Source organism: Myotis myotis, unplaced genomic scaffold, assembly GCF_014108235.1.
Source record: "Myotis myotis isolate mMyoMyo1 unplaced genomic scaffold, mMyoMyo1.p scaffold_m19_p_12, whole genome shotgun sequence".
NCBI classification, from domain to species: domain Eukaryota; kingdom Metazoa; phylum Chordata; class Mammalia; order Chiroptera; family Vespertilionidae; genus Myotis; species Myotis myotis.
This window is the reverse complement of record NW_023416316.1, coordinates 6302927-6325693: the sequence shown is the minus strand read 5'-3', so window position 1 is coordinate 6325693 and position 22767 is coordinate 6302927. Positions and strand designations below refer to the sequence as shown.

The 22767-nt window shown below is 39.3% G+C and overlaps 1 protein-coding gene across 3 annotated transcripts; it reads right to left on the bottom strand.

Annotated features, from left to right (window-relative positions):
* Positions 1–1378: 1378 nt before the first annotated feature.
* On the bottom strand, positions 1379–22767 carry PPP6C (protein phosphatase 6 catalytic subunit). 3 transcript variants are annotated; one of them, XM_036329674.1, is made up of 7 exons: positions 22505–22767; positions 11464–11559; positions 7156–7221; positions 6006–6147; positions 3489–3568; positions 3104–3313; positions 1379–2173 (listed from the first exon to the last, which is right to left on the bottom strand). In XM_036329674.1, the coding sequence occupies exons 1-7, from the start codon at positions 22577–22579 to the stop codon at positions 1925–1927; spliced, it is 918 nt and encodes a 305-aa protein (XP_036185567.1). In that variant the 5' UTR covers positions 22580–22767; the 3' UTR covers positions 1379–1924. The 3 variants fall into 3 exon arrangements, with proteins under 3 accessions (XP_036185567.1, XP_036185568.1, XP_036185569.1); XM_036329675.1 differs by lacking the exon at positions 7156–7221 and having other exon boundaries at positions 22505–22645; XM_036329676.1 differs by lacking the exon at positions 11464–11559 and having other exon boundaries at positions 22505–22636.

The following is a 22767-nucleotide window of genomic DNA, read 5'->3' as shown; positions in this document are numbered from 1 at the left end:
CAATGGAAGAAATATTCTCCAGTGAGGATTAATAAAAACAAACAAACAAACAATTTATGGTAACAGGAAAAAAATACTGCAGAGAGCTGTTTAAAGACCACATCAAGTTATCTGCATCATTAATTTCCAGTGTTTAACAATTAAGTAAAATACATAGCTACATATCCCTGTAAGATTAATAACTTTCCCCCTGAATTACACTGGGGTCAGGGCAATGACACAAAGCTACTGACCCAACAGTTCAAGTGTGTGCAGCAAATGTCTTAGCCACTTCTTTCATATAGCTTTACAATTAAAAACTACACAAGTAGCTGGGTGATTGTAGAAAAAAATCAAAACAGTGTTGTGCTCATTTAATAAAAGAAAACCCTAATGAAAAATTATGTGCCAAGAAGCGTAGACTATAAAGACTTTTATTGCATTTTTAGGTAACCTGGAAGTTCTTATCCTGAAGGGGAAAAGTTGGTTTTCAAAACTACCTGAACAGATGCTAAAGTGCTTTATTAATTGGCTGGCTTCACAAAGATTTCCTGGAATGACAAAAATTAACTATAGTAGTAAAAGGATACCAACTATTTCACAAAATGGTAAATTCCAACATCATTTATGACCACAGTCATAAGAGACACTGGAACACTTGTCCTTATTAAGCGGACGTTGCATATCAAGGACTGATCACCACAATCCTTTGGATATTCAAATTACTTACACAAAGCTGAAACATGGTATCACAGACCTTTACAAAAAAGGACAATTTGTTTCTTTCCACACTTTTTAAAACCTGCTTCAGATTACAGTTCACAAATATAAGAGTCCTGACTTTTCAACCTTTCCAGTTGCAGTTTAAAAAAAAAGAACACTTTCTAAAAGTTAAGGTCAAGTGTTACAGCAAGAAAATGATTCCTATTGAAAAGTACATAGATATTACTTAATAATACTCATGATAGATTGTAAACTGGATTGATCACATTTTACTCAATTGGTATCAAATGAACATATCAGCATTACAAGTATTAAATGTTTTTCTATTACTATAGAGGATATAAACCAAAACATTAATATGGCAGTTATGTTCTTAGGCACAGTTTAGTGATTTTTTTTCTTAAATAAATAGTACTGAATTTCAGTTGAAGTTTTAAACTCAATAACCAAAGGGTCAAGAACTCTTGACTAGGAAAAAAGAAAAAAGAGTAACTTTAAGCTAACAATGTAAGCTGTTTAAAATTTCTAACACTTTAAACCTATCTGGGTTTTATTTAAGATTACTTTATTTAAAAATACAAGGAATCTGAAAAAAGATCAATACAATTATCTTAATGTACAAAATCATAAGCTGTAGCAGTTTTTAACTCAAATTTAAAAACACAACAAGGAGGGCAGCCCTTTAGACCAATTTATTTTATATCCACTTAAAATATCCAACAAAGGACAATGAAGTTTACAGCTGGGACAAGTATACATAACTCGAGGCATTTGCAGTCCATCGTGCCCACTGAATAACAACTTTGCTGCTGAAATTTCTTAAAACTTACCGAACTAAAACAAAAGCCTGAATGATACAAAAGGAGTATTTCAGTGTAGTCTGTTCTGTCAATTGGCTTTTTAAAAAAGGAAACACATCTTGTTTCCCCCAGACCAGTAAATAAGCAAGAGCTACATGCAGCAGTATGAGTATTAAGACATTTCTCAAGTCTTCTCAGATGAGTCCAAGGTGGGGATGGGATGGGGAGAAAACTGATAGGAAAACATTGTTATAGACACCATAACAAACAATAAATTTAGATAATTTAAAATAAAAAAAGGCAAGAGGCAGCATTTCAGCAGCAAAGTGCTCAATAAAAAGTATATTATAGAGGGTAATACACGAAAGTTGGGGTAAGAAGAGGGCAGAAAATGTGACCGGTCAGCAGGATGGGCGCAGGCCTCAAAGGAAATATGGCGTCGTTGTTCTGGGAGGAATAACACGTTCTGAATCTGGAACTGCCCGGAATAACTTTGGTTCTCTTGTATTTACATCTTTGAAGACCATTATTGAAGCAATATTTCCACAACGATAGCAGTAATTAGGTGCAGACCATACTGTTACCAGCTTCTCATCAAACATAAACTTATAGCCTTCGTGCACTAGTTGGTGTGCTCTGCAGATGAGTTTTAAGTTGTTGATATGAACAAACTGCAATTTAGAAAGGATTGGTTAAGTATCTAGCACATTCTTTTTAAAAATATCAACCTACATATATAATAAACATTTAAATAAAGTATAAATCCTGTTACTAAATACAGTTCTCATGATTATAAAGCCAACTCTATAGTTACCCCCAATAATTTCAATGAGTTATAGGTATAGAGTCATTGTGGCCTGAGACTAGTAAAGAGTTTAGAAATCATCAGTCACATAACTAGAAGTTTCCGGAAGAAAAGCATCCTACAAGTACTATCAGATATGAAACAAAGTTCTTATGATTTAACAATAAACATATGGTTACCATATCTATGATTTACTGAGTGTTTAGTGTGATTCTTGCAAAAATTCTGAGATTTACTATCCTTTTTCAGTGTAATGAAACAGATTCAGACAGAATAAATAACTTGAACCTAGCTCTCTGATTCCACATTGGATTACGTACTTCCCAATATAGCTCATCCGTGTGTGTGTGTGTAAATAGTTGAACCTCAAAAAGTTGCCCATTCACAAAATACACATACATCAAGTCATTATGTTGTACACCTAAAACTAATACAATGTTAAATGTCAATTGTATCTCAACTAAAACATAAATATGAAAAAAATGTATTTTTAAGTTGCCTTTCTTGCCCTTGCTTAATCTCATTACTTAATTGCAATATTTGGAAGAAAAGAAACATTTATTTTACATATGTTACCAAGTAGATGCTGAAGGAGATGCTTTCATTATTCATCTCATTTGATTATTAAGGAAATATATAGATATATATGAATGATAAACTAGATAAGAAATTTTCTATCCATAACCACCATAGTTTGAGTAAACTAGACTATAAGTTTGTTATCTATAGCCACCACAGTTCTTTGTGTAGTTCATTAGCAACCAACAAACCACTTTTCTGAAAATGTTGACTTTACCTCATTTGTGACCTTTGCGCCAAAAAGCCAACCAGCTCCTCGGGGACTGATAGCCCAAGTATCCACATCTTCAGGATCTGACCAAACCAGGTCACAAAATGCTCCTTTATGAGGAATTTCCTGATTCCGTTCAATGGTTCGAATTTGATCCAGTGTTTTGATATCAGGAGATAAACCACCATGAACACACAAAATCTGCTCATCTATTAACTAACAAAAAGGATAACAAAGAGTTGAACATATAATAATAAATTCAGTTATATCCAAATTCACCAATGAATCATAATAATATCAATATAACCAAGATGGCAATTAGGTAAAAATATGCAAAGTGTTATTGGCAAGAAAATACATTGTGGCTTTAGAAAGATTCCTATAAACTTACAGCTGCTACTGTGAGCATGTCAAAAACTTTGGTACAGTATCTCCAGGCATTAGCATTTCCATATTTGGTTTGGCACTCATCTATAAAACAAACAGGAGAGTTCTCAGTAATGAAATTCTGAATCTGCCAATAAAAATAAAGAATACAGCCCTGGCCAGGTAGCTCAGTTGGTTAGAGCATCCTCCCAACATGCCAAGGTGGGGGTTTGATCCCGTCAGGATACATACAAGAATTAACTATTCATTGCATGAACAAGTGGAACAACCAATGTTTCTGTCGCTCTCCCTTCCTCCTTCTCTCTAAATTAATAAAAAAAAATAGCCCAGCTAGTGTGACCTGGTGATTGAGCACTGACCTACAAATCAGAGGGTCACTGTTCGATTCCCAGTCACGATATATGACTGGGTTGCAGGCCTGATCCCGGTGGGGGGCATGCAGGAGGCAGCAGATCAGTGATTCTCTCTCATCATTGATGTTTCTATCTCCCTCTCCTTTCCCTTCCTCTCTGAAATAAATACAAATATTTTAAAAAATAATTAAAAAATGAATAAAAATGTTAATGAACAAAGAATACATCAAATACTAAGACAATAGGAATTCAGCTTAAACTATTAAGAGAGTCCAGCTTATCTTTATAATGATAGAAAATAATTCAAAATATAAAATCTAAAACTAAAGGGTTATAAATTTATTTTCAAATCTCTCAATATCTACCTTGTGCTCAAGGAAAAATTCCTATTAATAAGCTCAACAATTCTTCTGTCTACCTCCTTCAAAGAACTTCTTAACCATGTTTATTAAAACTCTCAACCATATAAAAACTTTATAAAAGCAGCTATTTTGCTTTTAAATAATTTTTAAAAATTTTTTAACTGATTTTAGAAAGAGAGGAAGGGAGAGGGAGAAAGAGAAACATCGATGGCCTGCCTCCTGCACATCCCCTGGGCATGTGTCCGGACTAGGAATCAAAACACAGACCTTTACAGTGGGGGGAAAAAAGGAGACATATGTACTACTATTTGTAATACTTTAAACAATAAAATAAAATAAAAATAAAAAACAGACCTTTTGGTGCACAGGACTCTATGCTCAACAAACTGAGCCACACGGGCCAATGCAGAAGCTACCAGGTATTTTGTTTTTAATGGATGAGTTCTATTTGTTGTTTTTTTTTGTTTTTCTGAGTTCTATTTCTAAGCCCTGATATCCTGAGATTCTCTGGAACAAGCACACATTTTTTTAATATATATGTAAAAGGATATTTATATATCCTTGGGATATCATATATCAACACTAATAAAAGAGAAACATGCAAATTGGTGTCACTCCGCTACACCCACCAGCCAATCAGAGTGACTATGCAAATTAACCCAACAAAGATGGTGGTTAATTTGCATACGCAGGTGCGGAGCAAAGACTGAAGGCTCCGGCCAGAGTGAGGAGTGAAGAGTGAAGACTGAAGAGGCTTGGCTTCTCCACTGCAGCTGTGGCCGGATCAAAGGCCTGGGTCCCAGGTGCCGGAGGAAAACCGGTGCCAGCAGCCAGGGGAAGGAAGGCCTATTGCATGAATCTTTGTGCAACGGGCTTCTAGTATGTATATAAAAGGATATTAATTCAGCTATGTGTATATCAGCAACTTAAAAATAACTCCAATATCCAATGTTAAAGGGACTGGTTAAATCAATTACAGGATATCCATACAGTATAATATATGCAGCTATAAAAAATAACATTAATGCCCTAGCCGGCTTGGCCCAGTGGATAAAGCGTCAGCCTGTGGACTGAAGGGTCCCAGGTTCGATTCCGGCCAAGGGCACATGCCTGGGTTGCAGGCTCAATCCCCAGTATGGGGTGTGCAGAAGACAGCCAATCAATGATTCTCTCTCATCATTGATGTTTCTATCTCTCTCCCCTCCTCCCTTCTTCTCTGAAATAAATAAAGAAATATCCTTAAAAAAACTTAATGAAGTAAAAAGGCAGGTCACAATATTAAATGAAAAAAGCAAGTGTGATCCCATTTTAGTGTGGTGTGTATGCACACACATATTATACAACACACACACACAAATATGTACATATGTGTGTGTACATATATGTGTATATATATGTACACACATACACACACACACACATATATATATATATAAAATAAATTCTCAAACTTGAATATGCAGAACATTCAGCTTTGACAACTTCAAGAGTCCCATCCCAAAAGTTCTGCATGGCCTAGCGATCTGCATTTCTAACAAGCACCCCAGATGATTCCAGTAAGGTAAACTAAGGACAGTGCTTTGAGGCACTGATCTAGAAAGATGTACACCAAAAATTTAAGAACGGTTCTCTCTCCATGGTAAGATTTCCCATTGATTGGGGGAAAAGAGAAAGTTAAAGGGCGAGAAAGTGGAAAAAGAGTATCTGCATTTTCTAAATTTACTATAAAGCACATGTATGACTTGTGTGTTGTCTCCCCAAAGAGGAATGTAAAATAATGTTCAGAATCAGAGAAACAGGTCTTACCATAAAATCCATAAACTTGTGTTATCTGTCTACTCTCATGATTTCCTCGCAAAAGTGTAATACGATCAGGCCATTTAGCCTTTAGTGCAAGAAGGTAAGTGAAGGTCTCCAAACTATAGTAACCTCTGTCTACAAAATCACCCTGTAAAGTAAAGGATCACAGTTACAAACAATACAATGGCAACAATATATTTTAAAAATTATACCAAAGTGCACAAAAATCAGAGACACAGCCCAACATAACAAAAATGAAGAGACACATACTGAATTATTTGGAAATCGAGTTTTAACAAAAAATTCCAATGGAAGTAAATAGGCTGTTTTTACTAGTGTTTGTGTTAGTCCACAATTCAGGAGGCCTACACATACCTGCAGTACAATTCTTCAATGATTTTTCCCTGCAAAACCACCATTTTTTCAATTCTCTATTACCCACAGTAACATGTTTCAAAAAGATAATGTGTAAATCAAAAATTTTAAATAAATTTCAAAAATATCTTAACTGAATCAGAAGAGCTACCAACTTGAATAGTTTTGTTTTCTTTTGTAAAAGCAAACACCATAATTATCCTAGTAACAGTGTTCCATGTTCAGCTTTGTATTTAAGAATGGAATGTGATGACATGCTATTTACACTTCCCATTAATGTTTTACTTGGGCCAATTTTAGACCAACAAGAAAACAGCTAAAGGAATAATAGGAAAGTGCCTCAGAAACTTACAGAAGGAAGACACAGAAAAAGTAAAACAGTAACATTACATTCTGAAAGTAAGTAAATATGCATCTTCATAGCAAATGTGTCTGTGTGCATATTCATCAATGCATAGATTAATAACATAAATATGAATACTCAAAAAAGTTTGGTAAAATAACAATAAATTAAAGATTTATGCCTTAAACCAATGGTTCTAGGATATTTTTCTTCCCAACCATTACTGAGGGCTACAACCCATTCTAATGTATTCAGCAGTTTACTAAAGCAATTATTCTCAACTAAAGGACACAGAAAAATGTAGAAAGGTACAGAATCGCCTTTTTAGATATTTAAATAGTGATTATCACATGTAATAAAATTATCATGTAATTTACATGTAATAAGACATCTTTTTCCTTTCTAAATAAGTACTTGATGTCACTGGTTTTTACATACCATAAATATGTAGTTTGTGTCAGGAACCTGACCTCCAGTTCTGAATAGTTCACAAAGGTCATAAAACTATAAAAGAAAGGCAATATATGTTGATTACAAATTCCTATGAAGGAGTAAAATAATAAAACTGAGAGCAAAATGTGTAAAGAAGCAGTTAATTATGAGAACTTCAAATACTAACAATAAAAAGAAAAAAGTATAAGCAAAGTTGACTAGCACACAGCTCCCAAGCCTTAAAAAAAGGAAAGCATTAAAATAAATCTCAGTTACCATTAAAGTCATTCCTAGATCATTAATGTTATAGGCCTCACTCTTAAATTTCCTTCATACATCTATCTCTTCACCTATTACTTGAGAATTTGAAATCATTTACCAGTTACATAACTTGTCAATAAGCTCACCTAACCATCCCATCACATATTCAAATCTATTTCAATGAGATAAAGATAAGGAAAGAAGTGGGTAAAAATTTCTTTCAGAGAATAAACTTACACGATACAGAACAGGTCAACCTACCTTCCTACAGTATACTGTTGATGTGGACCCTCAGCCCCCACAAATGTAGAATTTCTTCTCGATAATTAGTAAAAAGGAACTGCATATTTCACCTAATTCTATTTGACTAAAAATTGGTAAATGACAAACTACACATTTGGTAACTCCAGTCTACTAGATTCCCTAATCTAATTCTTAAAGAAAACCAGTTTTTCTATAATAAACTATACCTACCACAACTAATAATTTCCAACATATTTATTTTTTAAACTTGAAAATAAATCACTAATAAGTATTAAATTTCTAATGGTTAAAACTGTACAGGAATCTTAGTAACAGTGAACAAAACTGACATTTAAATATTAACTACTGAAATAAAGCATTCCCCCCTTGTAACTGTTTCATAAGTCTTAAGCAGCTAATTTTAACCTTGAGGAGGCAGCCAATCAATGATTCTCCCTCATCATTGATGATTCATTCTCTCTCTCCCCCTTCCTTTCTGAAATCAATAAAAATATATTAAAAAAAAAAAAAGAACTTATAAGCTAGATGAAGTGATACACACACACAATAGAGGCCTGGTGCATGAAAATTCATGCACTGGAGGGGGTGTCCCTCAACCTGGCCTGCCCCCTCTCACAGTCCAGGAGCCCTCAGGGGTGGGAGCCGACCTGGCAATCAGGGGAAGGCGACACCCCCATCACACCTCTGCTGCCACTGCCAGCAGAGCAAGCCTCGGCCGGCTCTGGTTACCTGAGCCTTGGCGGCCCTTGGTGGCTAGGGGGCGGAGGGGACTGGGGGACTTCGGAGGCAGGCAGGCGGGAAGGCCCCGATGGGGCTGAGGGGACGGGGCACCACCATCTTTGAGGGCATGGCAGCCAATTAGCATATTCCCTCCTTATTGGCTGTGGGCACCGCCATTTTGCGATGATGTGAGGATCAATTAGCATATTCCCTCTTTATTAGATAAGATATATATTTTATTGATTTCAGAGATGAAAGGAGAAATAGAAACATTAATGATGACAGAAAATCATTGATCAGCTGCCTCCTGCATGCCCCCTACTGGGGATCGAGCCTGCAACCAGGGCATGTGCCTTTGACTGGAACTGAACCTGGGACCCTTCAGTCCACAGGTCAACACTCTATTCACTGAGCCAAACGGGCTAGGGCTAGGGCTGAAGTGGCTTTTTAAACAGGCCGTACATAGCCCAGTCAGGATTTAAAACCAACTCTCTGACACTGAAGTCCACCATCTACTCACTAGATTACACTGCTTCAATGCTTCTCAGCAGTACAGTCGCCATTCGTATCTGCAGATTCCCAGACTCTTATTGCAGACTCATCCCCATTCAACCAGCAGTATATCAAAAATATTTGGGACCAGGGGTGGGGGAACAGGGAACGTTATGTTTCTGTTGACATGTACCATGTATTAGGTCTACAATAATTGTAAGCCTGAACATGTGCAGACTTTTTTTTCTTGTCATTATTCCTTAAACAACTATTTACATAGCATTTACACTGTTTTAGGTATTACAAGTAATCTAGGTTTAAAGTATATGTGGGGATGTGTGTAAGTTATATGCAAATACTATGCCATTTTTGTATAAGGGACTTGAGCATCCCAGGATTCTGGTATTTGTGGGAGGTCCTGGAGCCAATCTCCTGAGGATGCTGAGGGACAGCTGAATATGCTTGCCAGCATGTTTGTTTATACTTATAACCCAATCCTGCAATTCCAGAACTGGCCCAAGGGAAAGACAACTATACAAGTCCCAAAGGACATATCTTACATTTAGTTTACTCAATCAACAGACTGTTACAAGCTCTCCAAGTCCCATGTTTTTGATTAGCAATTGTTTTAAAGGGTCAAGTACAAATGAAATAATGTTCACAGTTTGGTGGTAGTCTTAAATTAACATGGACTACTGAGCATCCAAATGAGTTCAAATCTCTGCTCTGTCCCTTAATTGCTGTGAGAGTTTGGGCTAATTCTTCAATCTTTTAGTCTCAGTTTCCTTCTCTACAAAATGATCCAATCGTAAAGAACTCTTGAGAAAATTTTACATGGACTATGCGAAAAAGCACTTTGTTAATCTCAAAACAAAGATAAATGTTAGCAAATACTATACATTTGACTGAAGTAATACAGAAGTACAATTTTATGATTTCAATTGATTTTCGTAACCTGAAGTTGTCTCTAAGTTCCTGACCTTTGATCACGAGTGTAATTCACATATTGAAAAGTTCTTGATAACCGCTCAATTTAATTTTTTAATATATTATTATTGATTTCAAAGAGGAAGAGATAGAAATATCAATTATGAGAGAGAATCATTGATCCGCTGCCTCCTGCATGCCCCATACTGGGGATCAAGCCCACAGCCTGGGCATATGTCCTGACCAAGAATCAAACTGTGACCTCCTGGTTCCTAGGTCAACCACTGAGCCACGTCAGCGGGGCAACCCCTCAACTTTTTTTTTTTAAGCAAGTCAGATCAGTACACTACATTTCTTTATTTTTATTTATTATTTATTTTTTTTGTTAATCCTCATCCGAGGATATTTTTCCCTTGATTTTTAGAGAAAGTGGAAGGGCGGGGGAGAGACAAAAAGAGCAACATCAATGTGAAAGAGACACATTGACTGGTAGCCTCCTGCACATGCCCCAGACTGGGCCAGGTATGTGCCCTTGACCAGAATCAAACCCGGGACCCTTCAGTCTGTGGGCCAATGCTCTATGCACAGAGCCAAACCGGCTAGGGCAACTTTAATGTTATAAGCAGAGGAAAATGTTGCTTGGTTTATTCCAGCTCTTATGAATGTATTAAGAAACTGCTTATATTCATATCCTTTATGTTATGTAAAATATAAATGTTTATTATAGTTTTGGAGAGAAGGTACACGGAAATTTTAAGAAATTCACTCCTAAGATCTACTAACAGATCACATGTGACATAATGGGGTATCTATTTAGAAGCTGAGAACATGCAGATGTGAGATTTATTATAATCTCAACCTTCAGAGAACAGACTGAAAAGCCAAAAAGAACCCTATAAGTAGTCAAAGTAGGATTTTATTCATTGAGCAGCCAGCCCCTAACCACAATCTATTTACCCACATTTCTGCTCCTTTAAGTAGTCGTATGTAAGGCAAAATTGTCAGAAGACAGTAAGTCCTGTTAGCATTCAAAATACTATATTGTTCCCAGTGTGTATCTGTCGTGTAGCCCAAATTCCATTATATGCATACAGCAAGATATAAGTATTCAGTTCATCTTTCATTTCCCTATTTTAAAAAAAACTTTATAAACATACAGGTTTCCAACTAGGCTAAACACTGACATTAAGAATCTAAAGATGACATGTGCCCTTCCTGCCTTGAAACTCTCAAACACAAACAAAAACCCAGCAGATGAAAAAATAAATTCTAGCAGTGACTTGCTGTGAAATCACACGCCAACAATTTTCTTTCTGAACCTTTGCTATTCTCATTTCCATCAAGGAAAGCATCGCCAATTAATCATAACAACTATGAGCAGTCCACATTTGTCTTTTATATCGCCCCCTTTCCACTGAACAATAGTGCTGCATTCTATTTACTTTCCAAGCATAATTTCAAAAAACTCCATGAATAATTTGACCACTGCTTTTATTCACAGTAAGAGTTAACAGTCATACAGACTGAAGTAATCTAGCCAACTACCAGCTGTTGTTTTTTATTTGTTTTTATTTCTTTTTTGCAGCACAAATGGAAATACACATGTACTATGGACAGTACAAAGCTAAAAATCTGCTTATGAAATTTTACCTGTCCGTGTATGTCTCCACACACTGTTACTGGTGTTGATACTGGCTGAACATTTGACTCTTCCAAGAGGAGGTCACAAACATAGTCACATAGCCGCTGTAAGGAGAAAAGATAAAATGCAACCTTTTACTACAATATTAAAACTAAGGATCACATGACAAAAAAACAAGAACTAATACTTAAATTGCTTGATAGGAAGCTGCTCTTTGATGATTCTGGGATTGTTTACAGTAGTTAGCGCCCAAAGTTTACAACCTACTACTTGCAATTTTTCAATCTCTAACTCATTTCCATGTAGCTTAAGGTTAGTTCCAAAGAACAAATATGCCATGTTTGGCCTGTGTTGTTTCTAATAGTCTTTCATTACCACTTTCTTTCTCATCTTGCCAGAATAAAGAGCACTACTCTTTTCAGGTTAGTTTCACAGAGTAGCAATTAATATTTAAAACAATTTTTTCTGCTACTGTGCAATTTCAAAAATAAAACAATATAGTGATGTTTTAAAGTCCCTATTTCAGGATCTTACCCACCTTTTTTTAATTAATATATATATTTTTTATTTCAGAGAGGAAGGGAGATGGAGAGATAGAAATATCAATGATGAGAGAGAGAATCATTGATTGGCTCCCTCCTGCATGCCCCCAACTGGGGATCAAGCCCACAACCTAGGCATGTGTCCTTGACTGGAATCGAACCCAGGACCCCTTAAATCCACAGATGGATGCTCTATCCACTGAGCCAAACCAGATAGGGCTTACCCACCTTTCTTAGGTATAAATACTTGGAATATTTTTTCAGGTACACTCACCAAACCTCCTCAAAGAGAATCCCACCAAAAGTATTTGTAGAGCTCTAGGCTCAGTGGATAGAGCATTGGCCTGGGGACTAAAGGGTCCCGGGTTCGATTCCAGTCAAGGGCACATGCCCAGGTTGTGCATTAGATCCCCAGTGGAGGGAATGCAGGAGACAGCCGATCAATGATTCTCTCTCATCATTGATGTTTCTATCTCTCTCTCCCTCTCCCTTCCTCTCTGAAATCAGAAAAATGTATTTTTTAAAAAAAGTATTTGTAGAACTGCTTTGCTATCATTTGTACAAGAGTAGACAGTTTTCAGGCACTTCTCCTATCCACACTTTCAAATTTCACATCATTTACAAAGAGTCCTAACTTCCATTAATGAAGGTGAGAGCTCATACCATGAATACAATTTATTTTTTTCATTTTGTTTTATTTCTTAAAGTATTACGAAGAGTATTACATATGTCTCCATACGCGCCCCCCCCCCCCCCGACATTCCCTCGGCCTCCCCTACCCCCCAGTGTCTTGTGTCCATTGGTTATTCTTATATGCATGCATACAAGACCTTCGGTTGATCTCTTACCCCGCCCCCCAACCCTCCCCAGGCTTCCCACTGTAGTTTGACAGTCTATTCAATGCTGCTCTGCCTCTGTATCTATTTTTGTTCATCAGTTTATAATGGTCTTTATTATCCATAAATGAGTGAGATCATGTGGTATTTTTCTCGGCTTCCCAGGGGCCGGCGGCGCAGCCTCACAGGAGCCGTCGCAGCCTCGCAGGGGGCGCCGCATTCCACGTTGGGGGTGAAGGTGCGAGTCAGAAACTCCTCTCGCTGTCTCTCCTACTGCTCCCTTGCGTATTGTCGATGCTGGAAGTTTCTGAGAATAGTCTGCAGGTGCTGGACATCATACTTTAACTGGTCAACACGAAGTTTGGCATTCTGTCTTTTGTTGGGCGGCTCCTTGCTGGACAAAATCTCCAGGCGTTCTTGGTGGCTGAATATCTGGTATGCTTGCTTGGATTTCGTTTTCTACTAAGTGCACAGACTGCTTGTCTGCCGTCTCCCAGCGTCCTATGTGAGACTGGATCTGGTGGTCCTGCTTGTGCGTTTGCTGGTACAGCGGTTCCATGTCGCCGGCCCAGCCGGGTCCAGCTCCGGCTTCCTCTGAACCTGATTCTGCTTCTTGAGTGTGTCCCTTATGTATGCGAGGAGTTGAAATCTACAGTTTGTTGCGTTAGGCTGCAAAAGCGCAGGTGGTTCCTTTTGTGCTACTGGTACAGCTTGGGCGGGGATGTAAATTGAGTAGGGCGGGGTCTCCGGGAATCACCAGGGCAGAGCAAAGAGCAATGGCGTCTCCGCAACTCCACACCTCTCTGCGACTCCGCATCTCCACATCCCTGAGTGCCGGCGAGCAGCTCTGCGAGAAAGCCACCCTCGCTCTCCAACCCGCTGCAAGGCCGTCCCGCCTCTCCCCGTAGGGGTCTGGGACCTCAGAATCCCACCCCAAACAAGCTCAGTGGATTCGAGAGTTTGTAACCCCTTCCAATTGAAAAAAACTGTGCACCCAGTTGCAGCCTGCCTGGCGCGCGACTCCATACCTCTGTTCTTGGCGCCTCTGTATATCCTACTCAGTCTCAATGCTCTTCTTTCTTCCCTTCCAGTTGTAGAGCTTCCACTGGGCCAGATTTCCCATGGTTCTGAATGATAGCTGTTTGTCTTATAGTTGGTAGTTTCAATGTTGTTGTGGGAGGCAGCACGCACAGGTCTGTACCTTACACCGCCATCTTGGTTCTCCCATGAATACAATTTAAATGTTTCTCGCAACACATCCTCTGACACAAGCCACCAAAGAAGCTCATCTCCCACTCTTCTTTCCAGAATGCATCTCTGGGAAAGAAAAGTTCTCTGTTTCCTGCAATGTTGACCTTTCTATTTGCTTACTCTCAGGTACTGTTGGTTACTTGTAAATTTGAGGGCCCCATTGTTTATACTCCTTTAAAAATCAATTATTAAAATGTTACCCAAATAAACCTATTATAAATTCCACCCTGAATTAAGTCAGATTGTCCTCTAAAGAGGCCTGTCCTCACCCTGCATTATACTGCCCTCCTTTCCGAAATTGCACTTTACAGTCATGCCATCAACCTGTAGTAAGGGACATTGTAGAAACAGTCCTCTATAGAGCTTGTCACTGTGCAGACTATAAATAAGGTACACAGGATGCTGTGATTAAACAGCTGCCTTCAAGGAGGACCCAGGGAAGGAATGTCTCTATCAAGGATAAATGTGATTACCCAAGAAACTTGTTTTTATTATCTTATAGACTCTGAATTTTTTTAAATATATTTTATTGATTTTTACAGAGAGGAAGGGAGAGGGATAGAGAGTTAGAAACATTGATGAGAGAGAAACATTGATCAGCTGCCTCCTGCACACCCCCTACTGGGTATGTGCCCGCAACCAAGGTACATGCCCTTGACCAGAATCAAACCTGGGACCCTTGAGTCCGCAGGCCGATGCTCTATCCACTGAGCCAAACCAGTTAGGGCAGACTCTGAATTTTTTTAATTGATCAGTTCCTACCTTTCTTTCGCTCCCAGAAAACTTAGGGCCTAATCTCAAAGAAGTAACCTGATCATCACAGCTTTTATTTTATATATATTCTTACCTCTGGCTTCATCTTGGTTTCCTATCTTTACTTTTTGTCTCATTTTTCTTACTTATTCTGAATATTTATCTTACTATACTGAATGCATCTTTGTTAACCACTCTGTATCCTATGAGAACAAAGTAAGTGATCATTTAATTAACACTTTTAAACTAATCACAGCACAGTTTCATGAGGGAATCTCATAGTTACCATATTTGAATGTGCCAGAATCTGCACTAACATATGACTGGCTCTCCTAGCCCATGAGGCCTCCAGAACTGAAGGAGACTGACCCATACCCCCGGTACTGATCTGAAAGTAACAGCAGACTGAAAAAGAACATCACTGTGAAACTCTGCCAATCTCAAAGGCCTGGAGAATGTAAATTACTCAGGCAGCATCTTTAACCTGAAGTCAGGAACACTAACTTGAGTAAGACACTAACTTAAGTCTCTAAGCTAAAGCCATTGCCTCTCATCTCTCCAGTTCAGCAGTAGCTTACAATTCATATCAAGCAAACACAAAAATAAGAAGTCTGAAATCTCAGTACGAACTCTACATATGTCAGCCAACTATACATACCTACTGGGTATGTGCCCGCAACCAAGGTACATGCCCTTGACCGGAATCGAACCTGGGACCCTTGAGTCCGCAGGCTGATGCTCTATCCACTGAGCCAAACCCGTTAGGGTGTTCCATTCTATTTTCTGCTCCTGTCTCCCTGTTACCTCTAGTCCCTCAGATACACTGGGCTTTAAATTCTCCACCACAGCATTACTACTGATAATTCTTTATTGTGGGGGCCTCTGTCCAGTGAATTATAGGATGTTTAGCAACATCGCTGACTTCTACACCCACTAGATACCCACAGTTACATTCCCCCCCCATCCCCACCTGTGACAAATAAAAATGTCTCCAGACAATGCCAAACATCCTCATGAGTACAAATCATCCCCAGTTGAAAACTACTGGTAACAGACCTTTCTCCTGAGTTTAATACTATTGGAACAGTGCCTGGAGCACATATGGCAATCACTAAATACTTGTTAACTAACCAACCTGTGTATCCAAGTCTTCTGAACATTTCTACCTCAATGTCTTGGCTTAGCAGCATCTCAAATCCAGTATGCCCAAACCAAACTGCCTTGCATTCCTTAATCTAGTTATAGTATTAACTAAGTTATCCATGCCAGAAACTAAGAGATTAAACTGAACTCTTCCCTCTCCCTCATCACCTAGACCAGTGGCCGGCAAACCGCGGCTCCCGAGCCACTTGCGGCTCTTTGGCCCCTTGAGTGTGGCTCTTCCAGAAAATACCACGTGCGGGCACCCACGTACAGTGCGATTGTACAGCGCGATTGAAACTTCGTGGCCCATGCGCAGAAGTCAGTTTTCGGCCTGGGCGAGTCTATTTGGAAGAAGTGGGGGGTGTCAGTCGTTGGGCGACGGGAGACGCGGCACAGGCGGGCCGCGGGATATGCTGGGCGGGGGAGGCGCCTGCGATTTATGCACGAGTTGAGTGAGCCAGTCAGTCAGGAGTACCCTAATTAAGTTAATAACAATGTACCTACCTATATAGTGTAAGTTTTAAAAATTTGGCTCTCAAAAGAAATTTCAATTGTTGTACTGTTGATATTTGGCTCTGTTGACTAATGAGTTTGCCGACCACTGACCTAGACCTATTCTGTCAACAGGTCCTATTATACTTCAAATTCTCATGTCACTTGGTCTATTGTTTCTATGACATTCTTATCCCATTCCAATTCATGGTTCACAATGTTGCCATAATATTTCTAAAACCTACTGTCACTTCCTTAAAAATCTCTCAAGGGCACTCCTCTGTTTATGGCAGTGTTTTCCATAATCCATTCAAGTAGCATCATCAAGATTTTGTCATACTCCTACTACATACAACAGTGTATTCCTGTAATAGTTTTCTTTGAATCTACTTTATTTTTAGTTAGCCACATTTTAAACAATATCAAAAAGTCACAGAATTTTTCCCCCTAAAATATAAAAACATTTCAACGTGTTTATCCACGTACCACCTAAAAGATGAAAATCCAAATTTATCAGCCTAGTTTGCCATGATTTTGTCCTCTGCATGTCCTCCCAGCACCAACTGCCTCAAATTCCCCGAATCAACTATGTTCTTTCTTTCAGATTAAGCTATACCATGGCACATGGTATTTATTCTGCTTGCATGTTCTTTCCTTCCTCTTTTGTCTACCTGAACAAACTTCTGCTCATCCTCTCATTTCTCCTTGATAGCGTCAGAATTAGATGCTGTGTCTATGTTTCCTAATATCTTAGTCCTCTACTTTAGCACCTGTCACACCATGTGATGATCATGTGTTTACCTCTCATATCTCCCTTACTACACTGAGAGCCCCTCAAAGGCAGAGCCAAGTATGGGATTCTACCTCTAGCACCCACATAGAACAGTACTTTACACAAGAAGCATTTAAAGAAATGTTTGTTGTTAAATCTAGACATATCTAGATTAACCGATTGTCTATCACATACAAGGCAATGTTCTAATACTGTAGAGAATATAATAAAGATATGACCCTGGCCCTCAAGAAGCTTGTATTCTAATAGTGGAGATGGACACATTTGCTATCAGACAAGACAGAATACTGTAAATGGTAAAATGGAGTAAAAGTGCTATAGGGAAAAGGTCAATATAGAAAAGAAAGAATGGGAATTTTTAAAAATATGTTTTTATTGATTTTTAGTGAGAGAGGAAGGGAGAGGGATAGAGATAGAAACCCTGAGGACAGAGAAATATCATTTATTGGCTGCCCCCTAGTTGGGATTGAGCCTGCAACCTGGGCATGTGCCCTGACCCGAAACTGAACCAGTGATTTCTTGGTTCCTGGGTCAAAGCTCAACCACTGAGCCATGCTGGCCAGGCAAGAATGGGAATTTTTATTAGCAATTAAATTCAGACATGTACTCTGCTGAGTAACTGAGGTAAAAATCACCTAAACCTCATCAATTCCTGGCTTTGGTACCTACTCTGCCTATCACAAGGATTGTGTAAATGACAGAATGGGCATGAAGGTGCTCAGAAGACTGTAAGTAGCTCTGTAAATTCTAATCATTACTGATAATTCTGACTATGGAATCCAGGAACCCTGCATGGAGAAAGTGGCATCTGAGCTAAAGCTCAAAAGAGGCATGAAGGGTATTGCATAGAGGAAGCATAAGAGGTAGTTACGGACATGAATCCTGGAGTCAGACTTGCCTAGGTTTGAATCCCAGCTCATCCATTTACTTACTAGCTGCATGACTTTGGAAAGTTAATGTGTCTGTGCTTTAGTTACCTGTTTGTAAAACAAGGCAAATATTAGTACCCAATCCACAGAGTATTAAATAATGTAATATATGTGTTATGTACATATTAAATAGGTGATAAAAACCGACTGAAAAGAAGCAAAGAGGCAAGGAATTACAGAGCATGTTGTCAGAAGACAGCAGTCCAATATGCTTAGAATGGAAGATTAAGAAAAAAAGAGGTGATGAAGTGGAAGACATATCTAGAAAAGCAAGCTATTTGTCATCTTAAAAAGGCTATTAACTGTATCAGAAAGAGCTCTGCACAGGAGGCTTTCCCACCTAATTCATAGCTTAGTTGGACAGCCTCAGACAAAGCATAAACGCTACAGAGCTGAGTACCCTCTCAGTAAAATGAGAAGGGTACAGAATTAGATGAACTCTGATTCTCTCTCAGCACTGCAATTCTAGGAAATGGGCTGGGGAGTTGTTAGAGGTGTGCACTATCCCATTAGATACCTGCAGCCACATGTAGCTATTGAGCACCTGAAATGTGACTGGTCTTAATTGGAACATGTCATAAATGTAAAATATACACCATATTTCATAGACTTAGTACAAAAAAAAGAAAATATTACATTAGTAATTTTATATTAATTACATGTTGAAATTAGGTTAAATAATACTAAAATTAATTTCATCTGTTTCTTTTTCACTTTTTAAAAAAATGTATTTTGCGCCCTAGCCAGTTTGGCTCAGTGGATAGAGTGTCAGCCTGCGAATAGGTTTGATTCCAGTCAAGGGCACATGCCCGGGTTGTGGGCTGATCCCCAGTAGGGGGAGTGCAGGAGGCAGCCGATCAATGATTCTCTCTCATCATTGATGTTTCTATCTCTTCCTCTCCCTTCCTCTCTGCAGTCAATAAAAATATTTAAAAAAATAAAAAAATGTATTTTGTGGCTCATATTTCTGAGCATTTTATTTCTACTGAACAGCACTGTTACAGACTATTTTCAGAATACACAAGAGACTGTGATTCTGTGTCCAAAATGACCAACAAAATGTAAGGCATTATCAAAAACAGTCTTAAAAACACTCTTCTGGTCCCTTATAAAGTCATGGTGTGTATCAAAGTCCTGTACTATGTTCAGTTTTCCTTGTATTACCTGAAGAAAGATACAATGCAAAACCAAACAACTCAAGTAAACAGAATGATCAATAAGACATGCAATAAGGTTAGAGACAAGTATGTATGGAAAGATAAAGACTACAATATATGATGACAATCTATAAAATCAGACGAAGGCTGAATGAGAATTTATGAAATGTTCTTCAACAAATATTGGAAAAAAGCAAGGGAGAATTCTTTGAAGCTTTATGGAGGCATTTCAGACAGAGGTACAACTTTGCAGAGCAGGTAGCCTTATACAAAAAACTCAGGGATGGCTTAGATTAAACAAAAAAGTGAATTCTATAAAGATTATACCAACTATTAATTCATAAAAGTGGTTACTATGGAATTACACAATTCTTTGTATTGCATCTCTGAGATAGACACTAGTATTCTCCCAACCCTTACCATGGAATTACACAATTCTTTGTATTGCATCTCTTAGACACTAGCATTCTCCCAACCCTTACCATGGTAACTGTCTTAAGTTCCTCAGTAAGAAAACTGAACACCAACTCAACATGCAATTTCTTTGCTTACATGTCCCTTTTAAGAACCATCTAAGACAGTGGTTCTCAAACTTCTGGCTCTTTAAATACAGTTCCTCATGTTGTGACCCAACCATAAAATTATTTTCGTTGCTACTTCATAACTGTAATGTTGCTACTGTTATGAATCGTAATGTAAATATCTGATCTGCAGGATTGTCTTAGGTGACCGCTGTGAAAGGGTCGTTCGACCACCAAAGGGGTCGCGACCCACAGGTTGAGAACCGCTGATCTAAGAGATCTGACAATCTTCAAGTTACAGAACCTATCACCAGCCTAAGTACTTAAGTTTAAATATTCAATAAACCTGCTTTTTATCATTCAGTCTTCCACTTAGCCAGATATGGAATCTGTATCTTCTATGATCAGCTCTGAAACCTTTATTGTGGATGAGAATCACATGACCGCTTTTTCAAGAAAGGTTATACTTTGTTTACTCACTTTTATATTTTATCCTTATTCCTTCAAAACAGTTATATTAACTTGATTCAGTACTAGTGATTTGACCACTTCCAATTTAGGTATAGAGAAATCATGATTAGATCTAGAATATCCTATGCATTTATATTATTTAGTACCTCCAACTTCTAGTCAGTCGAAAACACAGTGAATTTCTGTCTTTTCAACCAAAACAAATCTTTTCCATATGATCATTAAGTGGCCCCAATGATTACTTTCCTTTCTCACAGAATCTTTTACTTTGGCTTTAAAGTCTCGGAAAAGGTGCTCCTGGAATACTTTCTTGGCCTGCCTAATTTTAGTTTGCACTTCATGCCAAGAAGTAAAATCAAATTTAAATTTTTTTAAATATACCAAAGAGGAGCAAATTAATTTGACAAAAACATTTCCAAGACCAAAAAAAAAGCCTTTGCTTAAAAGAAAAATTCATGATTTTCCCCAACAGTTGCCCAGAAGATTTAAAAAAAGTTTCTTAAGAAACATACATGTCAAATACAGTCCATTTTGTGTTGCAAGGGGCAATGAAATGGTTTAACAATATTTCCTTGAGGTGGGAAGGAAATCTGTTTATCAAACAAAGAGGTTCAAAGAAAATCCAACTGATTACCATCCAAATCATTTCAATATCCAATTTCAAGTTAATATCAACATACATTTTTATAATAAGCAACATTTTACTAATTATAAACACAAAGCTTAAAACAGCTTTACATATGCTAAAGAACAGAAAATTTCACCTCGATTCACTGACATGCAAAACCCCACTTCTCTCATGGGATGAACCATGCTACCAAAAGATGCCTGGTCAGTTTTCCATGATCTGGGTCCCAATGTTGTTCGTATCTTTGTTTCCTAAAGAAGCCACAAAGGACTCAGATGAGCATGAAAGCTGCATTTCTACTAACACTGGCTTTGTCCTCATTTTAAATTATCCTATTAGGGGGGAAATGCACAAGAATGACTCCCCTATAATATAGTGCACATCATTTACCTATAAGTACAAACAAGTTACATTCACCACAGCACCTTTGGCTTTCAACATTTTGCATATCGTTAAATATCAACTTCCTGTACCAAAAGAGACAGCAAAAGAAAAAAAAAAAAACAGTAACATCTTCCTTAAGAGAAAAAAAAATTCCCTAAGATAAATTACTTTAAACACAGCTTAAAGAATAAAACAATGTCCAAAACTCTTGGCAGTTTACCCACCTACCACACAGCAAACAAATCAATGTTAATTGAGCAAATAAAAGAAAGCAGCACTAACCAGGCACCTAAGCCCTAGTTTCAACAAACGCACAAAAATAGCAAGACTTGTCCAAAGACCTACATTCATCCCTTTAGCCACACACACACCTTTACTGTTACTTGGACTCGGCGGCAACAAAAAACTCACCTCTTTGAGGAAACCAAGAAAATGCAATCCCGAGTTAAGAAGGGCTCAGGGGGGAACAACTTATAAAACAGAGAAGAACTTGTAATGTATAGAGGGACTACTCAAGTGTCCACTTAAATCAGCTCTGTCCACTTAAATGAGCTCAACGGCGTCCAGGAGGACGGGGTTCGCCCCGGAACTGGCAGGAGAAAGCCGACACTTCGGAAGAACAATCGGGAGGAGCGGCGGGACCGGAGGGGCGCCCTGACGTTCTCTCCCGTCTCGCCCACCGGGGCGCGTTCCCAAGGCCCGGGCATCTGCCACCCGCCGGCCACCCGCGCTCCTGTCACCCCCTCCGGAGGGATGACCCCATCCCGAGGGCACGGCCACTGGGGCTCGGTTCGGACTCCGGGAGACCCGGGATGCGGTCAGAGGAGGGCAGTCTTCTTTGCACCGCTGTTAGTCCCTGCGGCGGCCCGAAGGCCAGGAGGGGCGACCCTGGGGCAGAGGCCGCGATGTCCCTCAGGATACCCGCTACGGAACCGGGACGGCACTCGGGGGACTCCGGCTCTTCCGACCACCCCCGCCCTCCGCGCGACGCCAAAAGGGACCGGGTCGCTCAGCACCGCGTCAGGCCCTCCACCGAGACAGGACGAGGGGCCGGCGGGGGTCCCGCGTCGAGAAGGGCGGGCCGGCGGGCGCCCCACTGCCGGAAGGGGCGAACCCGACCAGCAGCGCTCCCGCCCCGACCGAGCTCACCTTCAGGTCGTTCTCCGGAAGGTACTTGCACAGCCGCGCTATCTCCACATACTTGTCCAAGTCTAGGGGCGCCATTTTAGAAAGAACTAGCCCCTACGGCGGCGGCGGCAGTGGCAGGGGCTGAAGTAGCGGCGGCAGCGGCAGAGGCCGAAGCCGGAACTCTCCCTACGTCACGTCCGGCCCGTGAGAGACGGCTGCGCAGCGACGTAGAGCTTGACCCAGGTCTCCCCGCCGCCTGGACACGCCCCACGCCTTCTCCCGCG